The following is a 19,134-nucleotide window of genomic DNA, read 5'->3' on the forward strand; positions in this document are numbered from 1 at the left end:
CTATAGAAATAAAATTTGGACAAAATTTTCTATAGAAATAAAATTTTGACAAAATTTCTAAAGAAATGAAATTTTGACAAAATTTTCTATAGAAATAAAATTTTGACAAAATTTTCTATAGAAATACAATTTTGACAAAAATTTTCTATGGAAATAAAATTTTGACCAAATTTTCTATAGAAGTAAAATTTTAACAACATTTTCTATAGAAATACAATTTTGACAAAATTTTCTATAAAAATAAAATTTTGACAAAATTTTCTATAGAAATAAAATTATGACAAAATTTTTGAAATTTTCTATAGAAATAAAATTTTAATAGAAATAAAAAATTTCTGTCGAAGTAAAATTTTAACTTTTTTTATAGTTTAGTAAAATTTAATTATATATTAATTTAATTTAACTAAATTATATTAATATAATTAAAAAAATGGTTCGCTGGTACGAATTTTGGACCAATTGTGGAAAAATGTTGGTCCAAAATAAAAATTCATTGTGACAACGCTGTTGCAGATGGTGATATTGGTGAAATCTTTATGATGGCCAAAAACGAATGGAACTAAATTTTTTCGAATTTATTTTGTATTAAGCTCAAACTAAAACAACATTTTTTCTGTTTGTAAACAAACAAAAACAGTTGTTAAATCCGCAAAGGAATGACGTATGAACACTTGAGATTTGTAACAAGATTTTGACTTCGTGCCTAGTGTGAACATTGTATAAAATGTTTGTTTTAATTTACATTTTTCTTTGAGTGTAGTCATACACAACTTGTCTATATAATTATACATTATTATAAATTCCATTAATTATTAAAAAAATATTTATTAACTAGTTCGTTTTAATATACATACTTCAATCTCTTTTTATTTCTGATGTCTTGTTTGTTTTTGTTTATTTTTCTCCTGGCCAATGTGTCTGTTTTTGTTTCCTGCAGGTTCACTTTGATGACGTATCGTTGTATGGGACTCCGAAAGAGGAGCCAATGCCTTCCATCCCCATTGTTTCGGAAAAAGTTTCAGCGAATTTCTTAAAAAGTCAATTGCAATCATGGTTTCAACCGACCGACAATCGGTTGGCTATGAAATTATTTGGCAGCCGCAAGGCTTTGGTCAAAGAAAGAATACGTCAGAAGACTTCCGGACATTGGGTTATTCACCCATGCAGTTCATTCAGGTAAAAAGAAGGAAAAAGGAAGAACATATTAAAAGAAAAAGAAAATTAAACAAAAAAATAATACTTTTTATAAAAAAAAAGTTTATATTTTGTATAAAAAAATAATTTCTATAAAACAAATTAATGTTTTTATTTTATAAAAAAAAAATTATAAAAAACCCAAATTAATATTTAAAAAATAATATTATTTTTGTATATTTTTTTTTATAAAACAAATTAATTTTTTATATAAAAAAAATAAAATTAAAAACTTTTATTTAAAAGAATTAAAAATAAAAACAAAATTATAAAACAGTTAAAATGTGTTATAAACAAATAATATTTTCTTATAAAAAAATATAAAAACATTAATATTATTTATACAAAAATATATTTTAGAATTTTTTACAATAGAAACACTTTTATACATTTATTTTTATCAAAAATTAAAATTTTTATTCAATAAATAAGGTTATAAAATAAATTTAAATTAAAAAAAAATTAATATATATATAATTATATTTGTTTAAAAACTTTTACAATTTTTATGGAAAAAATTAAAATTAAAAAAAAAATATTTTTTTTTGAAAAAAATAAACACTAAAGAAAAGGAAAAACCCAAAAAAATAATATGTTTTAGAAAAAAAATCAAAGACTAACTTAATGATCTCTTTGTCTATATTTTCTTTTTTCTTAAATTTCTCTAGGTTTTATTGGGACCTTTGTATGCTTTTATTATTAGTAGCAAATCTTATTATCCTGCCAGTCGCAATATCATTCTTCAACGATGATCTAAGCACAAGATGGATTGCCTTTAACTGCCTAAGTGATACTATTTTTTTAATAGATATTGTAGTCAATTTTAGAACAGGTAATATATTGATAGCACCTACAAGGCCATCCAGACTTCAAAGGCTTTGAAATATAAAATAAAAATTAATTATATAAATTATAAAAATTAAAATTTTTTTTATTCTATTTCTATTTTCGCAAATACTTAGGAATTATGCAACAAGACAACGCTGAACAGGTTATATTGGATCCCAAGCTTATAGCCAAACATTATTTAAGGACATGGTTTTTTCTTGATTTAATATCATCGATACCATTGGATTATATATTTTTGATTTTCAATCAGGTAAGTAGGTTGATAAAACAGATCGCATGTCTTTAAATTAAGATCATGAAATTGCAGGATTTCTCCGATTCCTTTCAAATTTTACATGCCGGTCGTGCCCTACGAATATTACGCTTAGCTAAACTTTTATCATTGGTGAGATTGTTACGTTTGTCACGTTTGGTGCGTTACGTATCACAATGGGAGGAGGTGTATGTAAGTATTAAAAAACCTGAGTTAAAAATCAAAACCCATATATATATATATATATATATATTTTTTTTTAAATTTATTTATTAAAAAACTAATTTTCTGTATGAGTTTATTTAAAAAAATAATAATAATAAAATATAATGCTATTGGTATTTTATAAACTTCTATAACTATAATATTAATTTATTTATATATATTAACCATTATATATTATAAACTATTTAAAAGAAAAATAATTAAATGTTATTAACGGGTTATTAAAAAGGACAGTTTATATTTTCTTTATTACCAGAAAAAGGATGATAATGATGTTTAATAATAGATGGATGAATTAATTAATTCATCATCATTCAAGATGTAAATGACCATAAGATAATTATGAGTCTATCTAATTTACGAAGCATTTTTATAATTTGCCTTTTTGTATAACTTTTAGTTTGGGTTTTTCGAAAACATTTTCCTTAAACCAAATATTTCGTCTTCTATCTCATCTATCTGCGACCACCTTCCCCCCTCCATGTAGGAATTAATAGCTTCTCAATACAATAAATGTTTTCTACTTACAATAAACATTTTCTTCACTACTTCCCCTATAAAGCTTCTGATTTTATTTTATATCTTCTAAAGGTTAGGTTAGTTGTTATATTTTGTTACAAAAAAAATGCCATGTTTTGTTCTTAATTCATTTTTTTTTTTGTGTTAGAAAAAAAAATTCTCTAAAACTATGAAGTCATTTTTTCCAGGAATTTTCATTTATCTTCTCTAGAGAAAAAAAAAACTAAATAAAATGGCATCAGCCATAAAATTTGTTGTATTTTCCTCTATTCCAGTTTCTGTGTTAGTTTTAAATGTCGTTCCCTCTCTTCCTATCTATCCCACCAATTTCTCAATGTGCTCCTCTTCTTCTCCATCGTCGTCGTCGTCGTTGTTGTTAATTACATTTACAAGCAAATTGCCTACATTTCTACGTTTCATACAAACATAAAATAAAATATGTAATGCCTCTTATAAGTATTATAAATTCTTTTAATCTTCTGTTTAGTGTTCTCCTGTCATTTTATTGCTACGTCTTATTGTTGCTTTCTGTCTACTATTATTATGACAAATTAAGAAAATCGTTAATTTAAGTACTTCATTAGAGAGTGCCGCTCTAACTACTAGTAGTTCATTTTTCTAGATATGGTCTATATGTCATGGATTAGTAAATAGCTAATTGACTTTATGTCAAGATGAGGGTAAAGGAAGCTGTCTACATACTTAAATGGGATGTTATAGCTGTTACTAGCGATTAAGTGGTGGGGTGTTTCGTTCTTAGTAGAAAGGAGATATATAGCCTTTGCTATAAATAAGTTTTACTTGAGATAATGCTTAGAGTTCTTTATGACAGTAAATCGAACGAAATGGTCGGGCCGTTGAAATCCAATCATAGCTTATTATGAAATAAATCTAAAAAAATTTATACTAGAGGAAAACTCTTTATTTTCTCCCCATGTTGAGTATATTTGAAGCACACAACAGAAGCTCTATACAATTCCTAACAAGGACCTATATGTAAAGCTACTAGAATCTATAGTTTTTCCCTATCAATTACGAATGACATTTTTTTTCAACGAATATTCTATACCTCATAATATTTCAAAATAAATAACATTTTAGATATTAATCAAATCAATTGCCTTTAGTTTTGTTTGCACACAAGAGAAGGGCTATACAATTCTTCATAATGACTTTAATACAAAGCTTAGGAAAACTTTAAATTGGTCCTATTAATTATATGTAAAACTACTAGACTATAGTTTTTCCCTATCAATTACGAATAACAAATTTTTTCAACGAATATTCTATACCTCATAATATTTCAAAATAAATAACATTTTAGACATTAACCAAATCAATTGTCTTTAGTTTTGTTTGCACACAAGAGAAGGGCTATAAAATTCTTCATAATGACTTCAATACAAAGCTTAGGAAAACTCTAGATTGGCCCTATTACGTAATTAGGCCTAAGAGAACAACAAAAAGAAAACTATATGAAATATATTTGCCAAGTAATGTATACCGTATAAAATCTAATTAATATTGATTAAATTAGGTTCTAAAAATTGCTTAATTAAATTTTACAAATTGATCATAAAAATTACTCATTTTAGTTTACAAAGTTTGCACACATGAACAAAATTTGAAAAGGAAAAACATAAATTGATATCTAAATCTTGGAGTAGTTATAGTTTTTCCCTATCAATTAGTTTTAAGAAATTTTATGTTTAACAAATTTATAATATTTCGATATCCGTAAACATCACATAGTGGAAAATTTCCTAGGCACACATAAAAGTTATTAACCTATGTTAAACCACAATACATAGGTATATAGCTTAAAATCTAAAAGTTAATATTATCAATTAATTTTACAATTTTTTCATATAAATCTTTACGATAATAACGCCTCACGGAATTTTCGTTATCGGTCTTTACTTCTAAAAAATTTATTTTAAGTTTAAACTTTACACTTTATATGTTGAGTATATTTGTAGCACACAACAGAAGGTCTATAAAATTCCTAAGAAGGACTTATATGTAAAACTACTAGACTCTATAGTTTTTCCCTATCAATTACGAATAACAAATTTTTTCAACGAATATTCTATACCTCATAATATTTCAAAATAAATAACATTTTAGACATTAACCAAATCAATTGTCTTTAGTTTTGTTTGCACACAAGAGAAAGGCTATAAAATTATTGATAATGAATTCAATACATAGCTTAGAAAAACTTTAAATCGGTCCTATTAATTAGGTCTAAGAGAAGAAAAAGATGAGAACTATATGAAATTTATTTGTCAACTACTGCATACCGTATAAATTGTGGGTATGTTTATAAATATATATACATCGTAAAAAATTAATATAGATTAAACTAGGTTCTAAAAATCGTTTAATTAAATTTTACAAATTGATCATAAAAATTACCCGTTTTAGTTTACAAAGTTTGCACATATGAACAAAATTTGAAAAGAAAAAACATAAATTGATGTCTTAATCTTAGACTTGTTATAGTTTTTCCCTATCAATTAGTTTTAAGATGTTTTATGTTTATAATATTTCGATATCCGTAAACATCACATAGTGGCAAATTTCCCATGCACACAAGTTATTAACCTATGTTAAGCCACGATACATAGTTTAATTTAATTTTAATTTATTTATTTTCATATGTTACTAAGCCTTACAAAGACCTTATACAGTTACTTAAAGGGTGATACGGTCAAAATTTGGTCAAGGGAAAACGCGTGTAAATCGGTGAAATCGTTTATTTAAAAAATCAAATTAAATTTCTTTTTCAAGTTCAATTAGTATAAAATTCAGGAAAAATATTCAGTTAGGCTTTCGCTTTTCCAAATCCGAATTGCCGAGCCTCACGCTTGAAACCTGCCATCAGATTTTGTACAGCCACCTTGTCCACCTTCTTCGCCGCAGAAAGCCAGTTTGCCTTGAACTGCTGCTCGTCCTTAGCAGTTTTTTGGTCTTCTTTAGGTTCCGCTTGACAATAGCCCAGTATTTCTCAATTGGGCGGAGCTCTGCCGTGTTGGGAGGGTTCTTGTCCTTGGGAACCACCTGCACGTTGTTGGCGGCGTACCACTCCATGGCCTTTTTACCGTAATGGCAAGATGCCAAATCCGGCCAAAACAGTACGAAACAACCGTGTTTCTTCAGGAAAGGCAGCAGACGTTTATTCAAACACTCTTTCACGTAAATTTCTTGGTTGACAGTCCCGGAAGCTATGAAAATGCTGCTTTTCAAGTCACAGGTACAGATGGTTTGCCAAACCAGATATTTCTTTGCGAACTTTGACAGTTTTATGTGCTTGAAAATATCTGCTACCTTTCCCCTTCCTTTTGCCGTATAAAACTCCTGTCCCGGAAGCTGCTTGTAGTCGGCTTTGACGTAGGTTTTGTCGTCCATTACCACGCAGTCAAACTTCGTCAGCATCGTCGTGTACAGCCTCCGGGATCGCGCTTTGGCCGTCGTATTTTGTTTATCATCGCGATTTGGAGTCACTACCTTCTTGTAAGTCGATAGTCCGGCTCGTTTTTTGGCTCGATGCACGGTTGTAGACGATACACCCAGCTTATTTGCGGCATCTCGGAGAGAGATGTTAGGGTTTCGCTTGAAACTACCGGCAACTCTCTTTGTCGTCTCAGCGGCTTCCGGTTTTCGATTTCCCCCCGATCCAGACTTCCTGGCTGTCGACAAACGTTCCCCAATCACTTTAATTACATTTGTAACGGTTGATTTGGCAACTTTTAGCGATTTTGCCAGCTTTGCGTGCGAGTAGCTCGGATTTTCGCGATGCGCGAGCAAAATTTTGATACGCTGCTCTTCTTGCTTGGACGGCATTTTGACAACTGAAGAGTGAATTCCAAAATCAAAATAGGAGCAACATTCTACACACACACACCTTCAAAATGAGGGGTGTTCAGGTTTTTTAAATGCAAAATTGAAAGAAATACGTCAAGTTTATATTGACCAAATTTTGACCGTATCACCCTTTAAAACAACATTTTAAATCCCAGCAAAAAAAAGAGCTTCCAAAAAAGTAGTTTGGATCCCCAATCTGTGATCCGGAAGTAGTGCAAACTTCGATCATCTCCAATCAATTTTACATGAGCTTGTCATAGGACGGAAGTACTCCCTTTTTGGATCCTTTGCATTGCTTTAGAAGTTGCACCCTGAAAGTTAATTTGAATGAAGAAATTAAAAAAAAAAATTTTTCAACCAATTTAATTTTTTTTTTCAACCATATTTTTTATTACACTATTATTTTCCTATTATCTAATTTTTACAGTTTGAAAAACTTTTTCGCTCCGACCGGGGATTGAACCTGGGTTTGCTGGCACTATAAAAGAACGCCTTAGCACACTCAGCAACAAACACCATTGAATATAAAGCGTCGAAAGGTCAATTCAAATGTTTGTGACATGATCGTAATACGACACCAAGGAATAACATTATAATTGCTTATCGAGAAGTTCTTTATTAATATGAACGAAAAAATAAGAAACACAGGTTCAAATCTCACCAGCGGCAATTTTTTTTTATCAAATATTTTTCTAAAAAATAATTTTTTTATGTTATGCATCGTTTTTATTTTTTATTTTCGGCATATATTTTCGTATAAATATATTTTTTTTCATTACAAGTCAACAAAAAATTAAAAATTTTCGTAATTTGCAAAATCTTCTCAAAAGAACTTCCATGGAAGCGAAAAAGTCAAACGGCACAGGTTCAAATCCCAGCGGGGATGAAATTTATTTATTATTATTTTTTTTAACTTTTTATTCATTTTCTTTTTTTTATTTTTTATTAGTTTTCTATTTTTTTTTTAATTTAATTGTCCAAAATTTGCATTTAAAATTCCCTGATTGCGTTCTTTCTAATAATTGTCCAAAAGGACTGCATCGGAAGTAGAAACAAATCATTGGGGGATCCCAAGATGGGCTTTAGAAGAAATGTTTGTGCACTTGTCCAAAAGGACTGCATCGGAAGTGGAAAAAAATCATTGGGGGATTCCACGATGCGCTTTAGAAGAAATGTTTGTGGATTTGTCCAAAAGGACTGCATAGGAAGTTGAAGAAACTCGATGGGGGATCCTGAGATGCGCTTTAAAAGAAATGTTTGTGGAACAACTTCCAATTTTTTTTTTTTTTTTGCTGGAATACTACTCAAAACAATTCTCTTATTTCTAACATTAATACACTAACAATAATACAACAACAGCATACTACTCTATTAGGTAAATAGTTTAAAATCTATGAGGTTAATATTATCAATTAATTTTACAAATTTTTCATATAATTCGCAATTAAAAAACTAAAAATCTTTTGCACACATAAGAATATTTAGAAGAAACAGAAACCAGACCCTTTGGAAAACATTTTATAGTTTGAAGTTTTCAAATATCAATTATTTAAAACTGAATTACAAAAATTTATTTAAGCCCGGTATGCACCTCTAGCGGAAATTTCATTTGCATGCCAATAACACAGTTTTGCAATATATTTCTTATGGGAGCAAAATGTAAACAATCGATAATAACGCCTCACGAAATTTTCATAAGCAAATATATAGCATTTCTTATGGGTAGCTGAAATTTCGTCTAAATTTCGGTCTTTAATCAGGGATGTGGAGTCTGAGCCAGAGTCGGAGTCTGAAGATTTTGCTGGAGTCGGTGCCGGAGTCGTAGATATTTCAACTCAGACTCCGGCGAAACAAAATTTGAAAAACAATTCATATCTTTGTAACTAAAACAAAAAATATTTCGACAAATTGGATTCCACTAGGGTTTTTAATCGAACAACGACGTACTGGATTTGAGGCCATTCAAAGTGTATTTATATGGGTGAACTTTCACGGTGATATAAAAAGTAGGTTTTACTAGAATATGGGCTGAATTCTTTGGACATATAAACACATATGACAAAATAGAGTACTTATATCGGTCTATTTTTGGAACACTACACCTTAAAATTACACTTGGAATACTGTTAAAATGAGATTTAGATACACCACCTGGAGTCGACTTTGGAGTCGGAGTCGAGGCTAATAGGAAATGCTGGAGTCGGAGCCGGAGTCGAGCAAAATTGACTCGACTCCACAGCCCTGCCTTTACTTGTAAACATTTTTTTTTTCAAAATTTAAACTTTACACTTTATGCAAAATAAAGGCTATAAAATCCTAGACAAAATATCCAACATAGGGCTTAAAAACTATAGGTGATCCCTAATTATATGGAAGAAATTGTTCAGTGAATATTTTATTCCTTATAATATTCTGATAAGTTTACCGATATCTTTCATAGTCTTTGGTAAATATTTCATTAGTTATAAGCTAACCAAGGTAAATACAAACCAAACGAAAACCTTTTGCACACATGAGAATATTTACAAGAAACAGAAAACAGACCCATTGACAAGCATTTCATAGTTTGAAGTTTTCAAAAATCAATTATTTAAAACCGAATTGCAGACATATATCTAGTTGGAAATATATTATTTCAAAATGTCCAAACATTTATTTGCACACAAAAGAAAGACTATACATTTCTAGACAAGGAGTTCAATATAAAGCTTAAAAAAGCTATAGATTGTCCCTATTAATTAAGCGCATAATTTATTGCTTGTAATATCCTGATAAATTCACAGGTTTTTCATAACTTTTTTAAAATCCATAAAATCTTTTGCACACAAGAGAATATTTACAAGAAACGGAAAACAGACCCATTGAGAAGTATTTTATAGTTTGAAGTTTTCAAAAATCAATTATTTAGAACCGAGTTGCACAAATATATCTAGTTGGAAATATATTATTTCAAAATTTCAAAACATATATTTGCACACAAAAAAAGACTATAAAATTCTAGACAAAGAGTTCAATAAAAGGCTATAAATTAAGTGTAAGAAATTGACATTTTTACATAGGTATTGGGAAGATATCTGTAAATTTACCAGAATATTATAAAACATTCGCTAAAATGTATTCCTTATAATATTCTGATAAATTTTCAAATATCATCCAAAATTGTTTTACTTTAGAAAACCTTAAAGTCCCTTTCAATTAAATTTAGGAATTTTTATCTTCAAATGTTTACTATAATATTCAGAAAGAGTTTGCACACAAGAAGGAAACTTAAAAGTTAATACAATAACTTATGCATAATGTTTCCTAAGTATTTAGTTTATCGCTATCAATTAGATTTAAAAAATTTTATCTTAAAATCTTTTACTATTCTGATATATTTATGGCTATTTTTATAATTCATTTGCACACATCACTGTAATCACCTCTTGGTACAAGAAGTTCAATGTGTAGAAACATTAAATTGCAAAAACTGCCCATATCAATTAGTTTTGCAAAAAACAAAAACTTTTGCATAAAATCTACGGTAAAAATCTAAAAGCTTGAACACACGAGATTATTCACAATAAACTAAAAGCCGAATGGTAGTTATAGGTTTCATTGCTTATAGTTATTTAAAAACAATTACCAATCTTTTACAATAAAATATTATTACTAACATATTTTCCCATAATGAGGTCGTAAATATCTCTTTTAGTAAATTGCATTACGATCGACAAATTCCGGCAATCCCAATTATATGAAATATTTTATAAAAATTTTACAATGTTTTACAAATGGCGGAGAGTTGCTTTTAGATTTCATAAAACAAATACAAGCACTGCAAATCAATTGATTAATTAAAAATATACATCTTAATATACATTTAACAATTTGTTTATTCTTAATTTATATAAATGACTAGACGGCTGACAGCCTTTGTCTATGTGATTAATTTTTCGATACCAGATATTATGATTCTATTCATAAAAGTAATAACCATGAATTGAGCCACACTATAAATCTCATTAATACAGCTTTCGTATTGTACAAATGAATCTTTTAGTAAAGTAAATTATTCTCATTTCTCCGTATCGTTTCGCTAAACGGAATTTCTTGAATAACTAATACTGAAAGTTTTTAATTAAAACATTAATTAAAAACAATTTAAGTAATGTAGTTTAAATGAAATCACGCCATTATATGTCATTCCTAGTCATCATTTTGAATGTTTCTATTAGAGGGTTATTTTCCATATTTTGTTTTTGATGTTTTCTTTCATAGCTTGAATTTTTATTTTATAAATAAAACAGATATGATTAACACATATAATTACTTTATTCGTTTCAATTGTTTTCCTCTCATCCTCTTTTCAATGACTCTCTGTATATTTAATGAATTAATTAAAGGTCTGACAACAATTAATATCTAGGGAATGAATTAATAAATTGAGGGTTTGCATTATTTATGAATAGGCTTAGTTTAAATCTGCTTTTGATTTATTTTGCTTGTGGGAAGGTTCAGTTTGTACGCAAACTTGTTTTTGAGGTGCTTTCCAGATATTGGATTAGTTGTGTTGACTTATGAATATAATTGCAACTTATTGATACAAGCAATCATTGGCAAATTATTATCCCAGAGTAGATGTGGATAAAAAGTTTGAATTAATTTTTAAACTGTTCCCACGCTACATGTTCAAAATATGAAATCATTTTGTTAGGGCCTTCTATACACGGTTGCCACTCGTGCCAAAAATAATCCAGCAAATTTTGGAGAAAAGTTTACCAAGACTCTACAAAATTTAAAACAAAAATTTTAAGTTTTTGATCAAAATTTTTTCCAAATTTTATTTCTATAGAAAATTTTTGCAAAATTTTATTTCTATAGAATATTTTGTCAAAATTGTATTTCTATAGAAATTTTTTTCAATTTTTTTTTCTATAGAAAATTTTGTGAAAATGGTATTTCTATAGAAAATTTTGTCAAAAATTTTATTTCTATAGAAAATTTTGTCAAAATTTTATTTCTATAGAACATTTGTCAAAATTTTATTTCTATAGAAAATTTTGTCAAACTTTTATTTCTATAGAATATTTGGTCAAAATTTTATTTCTATAGAAAATTTTTTCAAAATTTTATTTCTTAGAAAATTTTGTCAAAATTTTATTTCTATAGAATATTTTGTCAAAATTGTATTTATATACATTTTTTTTAATTTTTTTTTCTGTAGAAAATTTTGTCAAAATTTTATTTCTACAGAAAATGTTGTCAAAATTTTATTTCTAGAAAATTTTGTCAAAATTTTATTTTTAAAGAAAATGTCAAACTTTTATTTCTATAGAATATTTGGTCAAAATTTTATTTATATAGACAATTTTGTCAAAATTTTATTTCTATAGACAATTTTGTCAACATTTTATTTCTATAGAAAATTTTTTCAAAATTTTATTTCTATAGAAAATTTTTTCAAAATTTTATTTCTATAGAAAAATTTTTCAAAATTTTATTTCTATAGAAAATCTTTTCAAAATTTTATTTCTATAGAAAATTTTTTCAAAATTTTATTTCTATAAAAAATTTTGTCAAAATTTTATTTCTATAGAAAATTTTGTCAAACTTTTATTTCTATAGAAAATTTTTTTCAAAATGGTACATCTATAGACAACTTTGTCAAAATTTTATTTCTATAGACAATTTTGTCAAAATTTTATTTCTATAGAAATTTTTTTCAAAATTTTATTTCTATAGAAAATTTTTTCAAAATGGTACATCTATAGACAATTTTGTCAAAATTTTATTTCTATAGACAATTTTATCAAAATTTTATTTCTATAGAAAATTTTGTCAAAATTTTATTTCTATAAAAAATTTTGTCAAAATTTTATTTCTATAGAAAATTTTGTCAAACTTTTATTTCTATAGAAAATTTTTTCAAAATTTTATTTCTTCAGAAAATTTTTTCAAAATTTTATTTCTATAGAAAACTTTGTCAAAATGGTATTTCTATAGAAATTTTTTTTCAAAAATTTTATTTCTATAGAAATTTTTTTAAAATTTTATTTCTACAGAAAATTTTGTCAAAATTTTATTTCTATAGAAAATTTTGTCAAACTTTTATTTCTATAGAAAATTTTTTTCAAAATGGTACATCTATAGACAACTTTGTCAAAATTTTATTTCTATAGACAATTTTGTCAAAATTTTATTTCTATAGAAATTTTTTTCAAAATTTTATTTCTATAGAAAATTTTTTCAAAATGGTACATCTATAGACAATTTTGTCAAAATTTTATTTCTATAGACAATTTTGTCAAAATTTCATTTCTATAGAAAATTTTTTCAAAATTTTATTTCTATAAAAAATTTGGCAAAATTTTATTTCTATAGAAAATTTTGTCAAACTTTTATTTCTATAGAAAATTTTTTCAAAATTTTATTTCTTCAGAAAATTTTTTCAAAATTTTATTTCTATAGAAAACTTTGTCAAAATTTTATTTCTATAGAAATTTTTTTAAAATTTTATTTCTACAGAAAATTTTGTCAAAATTTTATTTCTATAGAAAATTTTGTCAAAATTTTATTTCTATAGTAAATTTAGTCAAACTTTTATTTCTATAGAAAATTTTGTCAACATTTTATTTCTATTGAATATTTTGTCAAAATTGTATTTCTACACATTTTTTTTCAATTTTTTTTTCTGTAGAAAATTTTGTCAAAATGGTATTTCTATAGAAAATTTTGTCAAGATTTTATTTCTACAGAAAATTTTGTCAAAATTTTATTTCTAGAAAATTTTGTCAAAATTTTATTTCTAGAAATTTTTGTCAAAATTTTATTTATATAGAAAATGCCAAACTTTTATTTCTATAGAATATTTGGTCAAAATTTTATTTCTATAGAAATTTTTTTCAAAATTTTATTTCTATAGAAAATTTTTTCAAAATGGTACATCTATAGACAATTTTGTCAAATTTTTATTTCTACAGAAAATTTTGTCAAAATTTTATTTCTATAGAAAATTTTGTCAAAATGTTATTTCTATAGAAAATTTTTTCAAAATTTTATTTCTATAGAAAATTTTTTCAAAATTTTATTTCTATAGAAATTTTTTTCAAAATTTTATTTCTATAGAAAATTTTGTCAAAATTTTATTTCTATAGAAAATTTTTTCAAAATTTTATTTCTATAGAAAATCTTTTCAAAATGGTACATCTATAGACAATTTTGTCAAATTTTTATTTCTACAGAAAATTTTGTCAAAATTTTATTTCTATAGAAAATTTTGTCAAAATGTTATTTCTATAGAAATTTTTTTCAAAATTTTATTTCTATAGAAAATTTTTTCAAAATTTTATTTCTATAGAAAATTTTTTCAAAATTTTATTTCTATAGAAAATTTTTTCAAAATGGTACATCTATAGACAATTTTGTCAAAATTTTATTTCTATAGAAAATTTTGTCAAAATTTTATTTCTATAGAAAATTTTGTCAAAATTTTATTTCTATAGAAAATTTTTTCAAAATTTTATTTCTATAGAAAATCTTTTCAAAATTTTATTTCTATAGAAAATTTTTTCAAAATTTTATTTCTATAAAAAATTTTGTCAAAATTTTTTTTTTTCTTCTGTTGGTTAAGCTACACTTGTAGTTTAGTCAATGTATGGTTTTAAGCTGCAATAAAAAACAACAACAAAATTTTATTTCAATAGAAAATTTTGTCAAACTTTTATTTCTATAGACAATTTTGTCAAAATTTTATTTCTATAGAAAATTTTGTCAAAATTTTATTTCTATAGAAAATTTTGTCAAAATTTTATTTCTATAGAAAATTTTTTCAAAATTTTATTTCTATAGAAAATCTTTTCAAAATTTTATTTCTATAGAAAATTTTTTCAAAATTTTATTTCTATAAAAAATTTTGTCAAACTTTTATTTCTATAGTAAATTTTGTCAAACTTTTATTTCTATAGAAAATTTTTTCAAAATTTTATTTCTATAGAAAATTTTTTCAAAATGTTATTTCTATAGACAATTTTGTCAAATTTTTATTTCTACAGAAAATTTTGTCAAAATTTTATTTCTATAGAAAATTTTGTCAAAATTTTATTTCTATAGAAAATTTTGTCAAAATTTTATTTCTATAGAAAATTTTGTCAAAATTTTATTTCTATAGAAAATTTTGTCAAAATTGTGTTTCTATAGAAACTTTAAAAAAAAATTATTTCTATAGAAAATTTTAACAAAATTTTATTTCTACAAAAAATTTTATTTTAAAATGTTATTTCTTTAGATTTTTTTTTAATTTTATTGCTATAGAAAATTTTTGTCGATTTTGTTTTCTATAGAAAATTTTGTAAATATTTTATTTCTCTAGAAAAATTTTATTTGTATAAAAATTATTTGTAAAAAAAATTTATTTGTATAAAAATCTACATCTTAGTTGGAAATGAATATTTAGCAAAATCTAACAAAATATCATAAAGTCTAGCAAACAGAAAAAAATCTACCATTTTTGGTAGAATTCTACCAACTGTGGCAACCGTGCTTCTATATCCAATATATGTATATACTTTGTAAAAGTTACAAAGTCTTTACTGAAAGAGACGCGTAATTGATTTCATTGTAATATTGGCTAAATCTTAATTCAGAAAACTTCTTCTATGAGAAAGTAAAAACGTTGTCCATGTGTGCATGTGTGCGTTTAAAAAATTACCTCTATATGTTTATTCTCGACGACTATTTACAATACAATCATTTTCTGATTACTTTATATCATGAATTTTATCGAAGGTATGTAACTTCATGCTATATATCTATTTTTATTAATTTTGTTACTTCAATATTCTAAGAATTATGTAGTCTTCACCGAAAGAGAAAAATAATTGTTGTCATAACGATATAACTTAAATTATAACTCAACTTGGTTATTCTACCGGAAAGTATAAGATTTTCGGTTGTGTGCAATTGCGTTGTCTCTACAGGAAGAATAATATAATTGTTCCCGTCAATATAACACATACGAAAACATTTTTCATGTTTATTCTTACATGAAAACTAACTCATGTGTGCATTCATTGTAGACTCACTTTTTTGTGATAAATTGTGCAACATTAGCTCAATTTTATGTATATTATATTATTTTTATTATTATTTGTTTTTTCTACGTTGAGCTTTGTAAAAATTATATAGTCATTACTGAGAGAAAACAAAAATTGATTTCATTACTATATTACTTAAAACATAACTCGTCATGATTATACTATTAGAAAATATACGATTTTTGGTTGTGTATAATACAATAAGAATATAGAAATTGAACTCATTTTTATAATACATACAAAATAATTCTTCATCATTATTCTACCAGGAAATGTAATATTTTCTTAAGTGTGTATTTTCCTTTGAAAAAAAAATCATTTTCATTTGTTCTAACATTGAAAAAAGAAAATTCGATCTATTTTTTATTTATATTATATTATTATTTTTTTTTTAATTTTTTTGTTAATTTCTTTTTTTATTAAATATCTAATATATCTATTCTACTTGTACAAATTACATAGTTTTTACTGGAAGAGAAAACTAATTGATTTGAGTAAGGTATTCTCCAAATAATAGTTCGTCTTGTTTATTCTATCAGAAAATATAAAAATTTTCCATGTGTGCAATTGCTTTATCTCCACCGGGAAAAACATAAATGATATCATAGCAATATCTTTTTCTCATGTTTTCTCTAACAGTAAACGTTAAATTTGTTTTATGTGCGCCCAACTTAAAAAAATACTTTGTATAGATTTTGTAATTTATATACATAAGAATTCTGTTATCAATTTATATTCGGACATTTATCTTTCAATAAAGTTCTGCATTTCTTTACTAATTTTAATATCACACTATTACTTTAGCTTTGTAAGAATTTACTGGAAGAGAAAAATAATTGATTTCTTTACTAAAGTGTATAAGAAATCGTTTACCATATTTATTCTACAAGAAGATGCAAGATTTTCTTCTGTGTGCGGCGGATAACCTTTCAACGGAAGGACTTTTCGACATTTTCGATAAAGCATCTAATATTGCTACTTCAACATTGTAGAAATGTTGCAGGGTTTACTGGGATAGCAAAATAATTGATTTCATTATTATATTAATTAAATCACAACTCGTTATAATTGGTCTATTAGAAAGTATAAGATTTCACTTGTGTGCAATTAGGTTGTCTTTACAGGAAAACTACAATAATTGAACTCGTAATAATTATGCATAGAAGAACTTTTCTCATGTTTATTCTTACAGGAAATGAAACATTTTCTGATGTGTGCATTCAGCTTAGGAAAATTTTCATTGACTTTGTGATAACAATGCGTTGGAGTTTTTGTCCGTACAGTACATATTTTTTAGAAGAAAATTTTATTAATTACATTATTATTCATTTTTGCTAAAAAAATACATAGTTTTTACTGGAAGAGAAAATTAACTGATTGGAGTACTATATTATCTAAATTATAGTTTGTCTTGTTTATTCTGTCTGAAAGTATACGATTTTCCCATGTGTGCAATTGCTTTATCTTTACCGGAATAGAAAACATAATTGATATCACAGCAATTTTGCTTAAAACTATTTTGCTCATATTTACTCTAGCAGGAAACGTTAAATTTTGTTGTGTGTGCGCACAACATAAAAAAATCTTTCTATAGATTTTGTAATTTATATAATTGCAATTAGCAATTTATATTCGGACATTTAACCTTCAATAAAGTTCTGCATTTCTCTACTAATTTTAATATCACATTATTACTTTAGCTTTGTAAGAATTTACTGGAAGAGAAAAATAATTGATTTCTTTACTATAGTATCTAAGAAATTGTTCATCATATTTATTCTACATAAAAATGCAAGTTTTTCTCCTGTGTGCACCAGATAACCTTTCAACGGAAGGACTATTCAACATTTTCCTTCTTTACAAAGCAATAGCTCTTATTTTTATTGATAACATATTAATAGTATTCATATCTAGCACAGTTTTTTGTCATACATTTACCTCCCAATTCGTATATTATACTAAAGGTACATAACTTAATTTACTCCTTCAAAAAATAACAGCCTTCATTTTGTGTGCAAACAATAAAGGGTGGTTAAAATTTCAAGGGCCGATGTTGACTTTGAATAAAACACAAACTATTTAGGAAACTATTGTAATTTTATTTTATAATGATTATTGGTACTACTCCCGCCGCGACCTTGATGGCACACCTTCATCCGATGGTCCAAATTTTCGATGACGCTGAGGCATAATAGAGGTTCTATGCCGTTAATGTGCCGAATTATCTCATCCTTTAGTTCTTGAATTGTTGCTGGCTTATCGACGTACACACTTTCTTTCAAATAACCCCAAAGAAAAAAGTCCAACGGTGTCAAATCACATGATCTTGGCGGCCAAATGACATCGCCATTACGACAGATAACACGGCCATTGAATTTGTTGCGCAAAAGAGCCATTGTTTCGTGAGCTGTGTGGCAAGTGGCACCGTCCTGCTGAAACCACATATCGTCCACATCCATATCTTCCAATTCGGGCCATAAAAAGTTCGTTATCATCTCACGATAGCGAACACCATTCACAGTAACTGCCTGACCGGCCTCATTTTGGAAAAAATACGGCCCGATGATGCCGCCAGCCCATAAACCGCACCAAACAGTCACTCTTTGTGGTGCATTGGTTTTTCGACAATCACTCTTGGATTCTCCTTCGCCCAAATGCGGCAATTCTGTTTATTGACGAATCCACTGAGGTGAAAATGTGCCTCATCACTGAAGATGCTTTTCTTCGAAAATTGAGCATCCACTGTTGCCATTTCTTGGAACCATTTAACACGTTGTTGGATTGTGTATCTCTCCATGGTTCAAATTGAGTAAGTCTGAAATAGAGAAATGTCAAATAAAATTCGGAAAAATATTGGCGTTTAGGTGTGGTTCACATTCAACATCGGCCCTTTAATATTAAGGTATAAGAAGCCATTTAAAAATCATTGCAAATCGGTAATGCGGCTATCTGCTAAACGGCTACATTTATTTTCAATGTAAAGTAATTATATTAATATATATTAATATATTTAAAAACATTAATATATATTTTTTATATGTGTTCTTCCGAATATTTTCAACATTATTTTGTATATTGTGGGAATTTTATCATTATCCTTTTAGATACTAAAGGAATATCAATCATTTTTGAGTGTGTAAAAAATTATATCTT

General features: G+C 26.2%; 1 protein-coding gene across 7 annotated transcripts in view; it reads left to right on the forward strand.

The window, feature by feature from the left end:
• The window catches only part of Ih (hyperpolarization activated cyclic nucleotide gated potassium channel Ih), a 185,616-nt gene that overhangs the window by 135,847 nt on the left and 30,635 nt on the right, over nt 1–19,134 (forward strand). For 4 of the 7 annotated variants that reach the window (XM_075313198.1, XM_075313202.1, XM_075313199.1 and 1 more), the window contains exons 5-8: nt 938–1,176; nt 1,863–2,026; nt 2,157–2,293; nt 2,351–2,488. In XM_075313198.1, the coding sequence (XP_075169313.1) occupies nt 938–1,176; nt 1,863–2,026; nt 2,157–2,293; nt 2,351–2,488 (678 nt within the window). Of the gene's footprint in view, nt 1–937; nt 1,177–1,862; nt 2,027–2,156; nt 2,294–2,335; nt 2,489–19,134 lie in introns of all 7 variants that reach the window. The other 3 variants (XM_075313200.1, XM_075313197.1, XM_075313201.1) reach the window with 1 other exon arrangement.

Source organism: Haematobia irritans, chromosome 5 (genome assembly GCF_050003625.1).
Source record: "Haematobia irritans isolate KBUSLIRL chromosome 5, ASM5000362v1, whole genome shotgun sequence".
NCBI lineage: Eukaryota > Metazoa > Arthropoda > Insecta > Diptera > Muscidae > Haematobia > Haematobia irritans.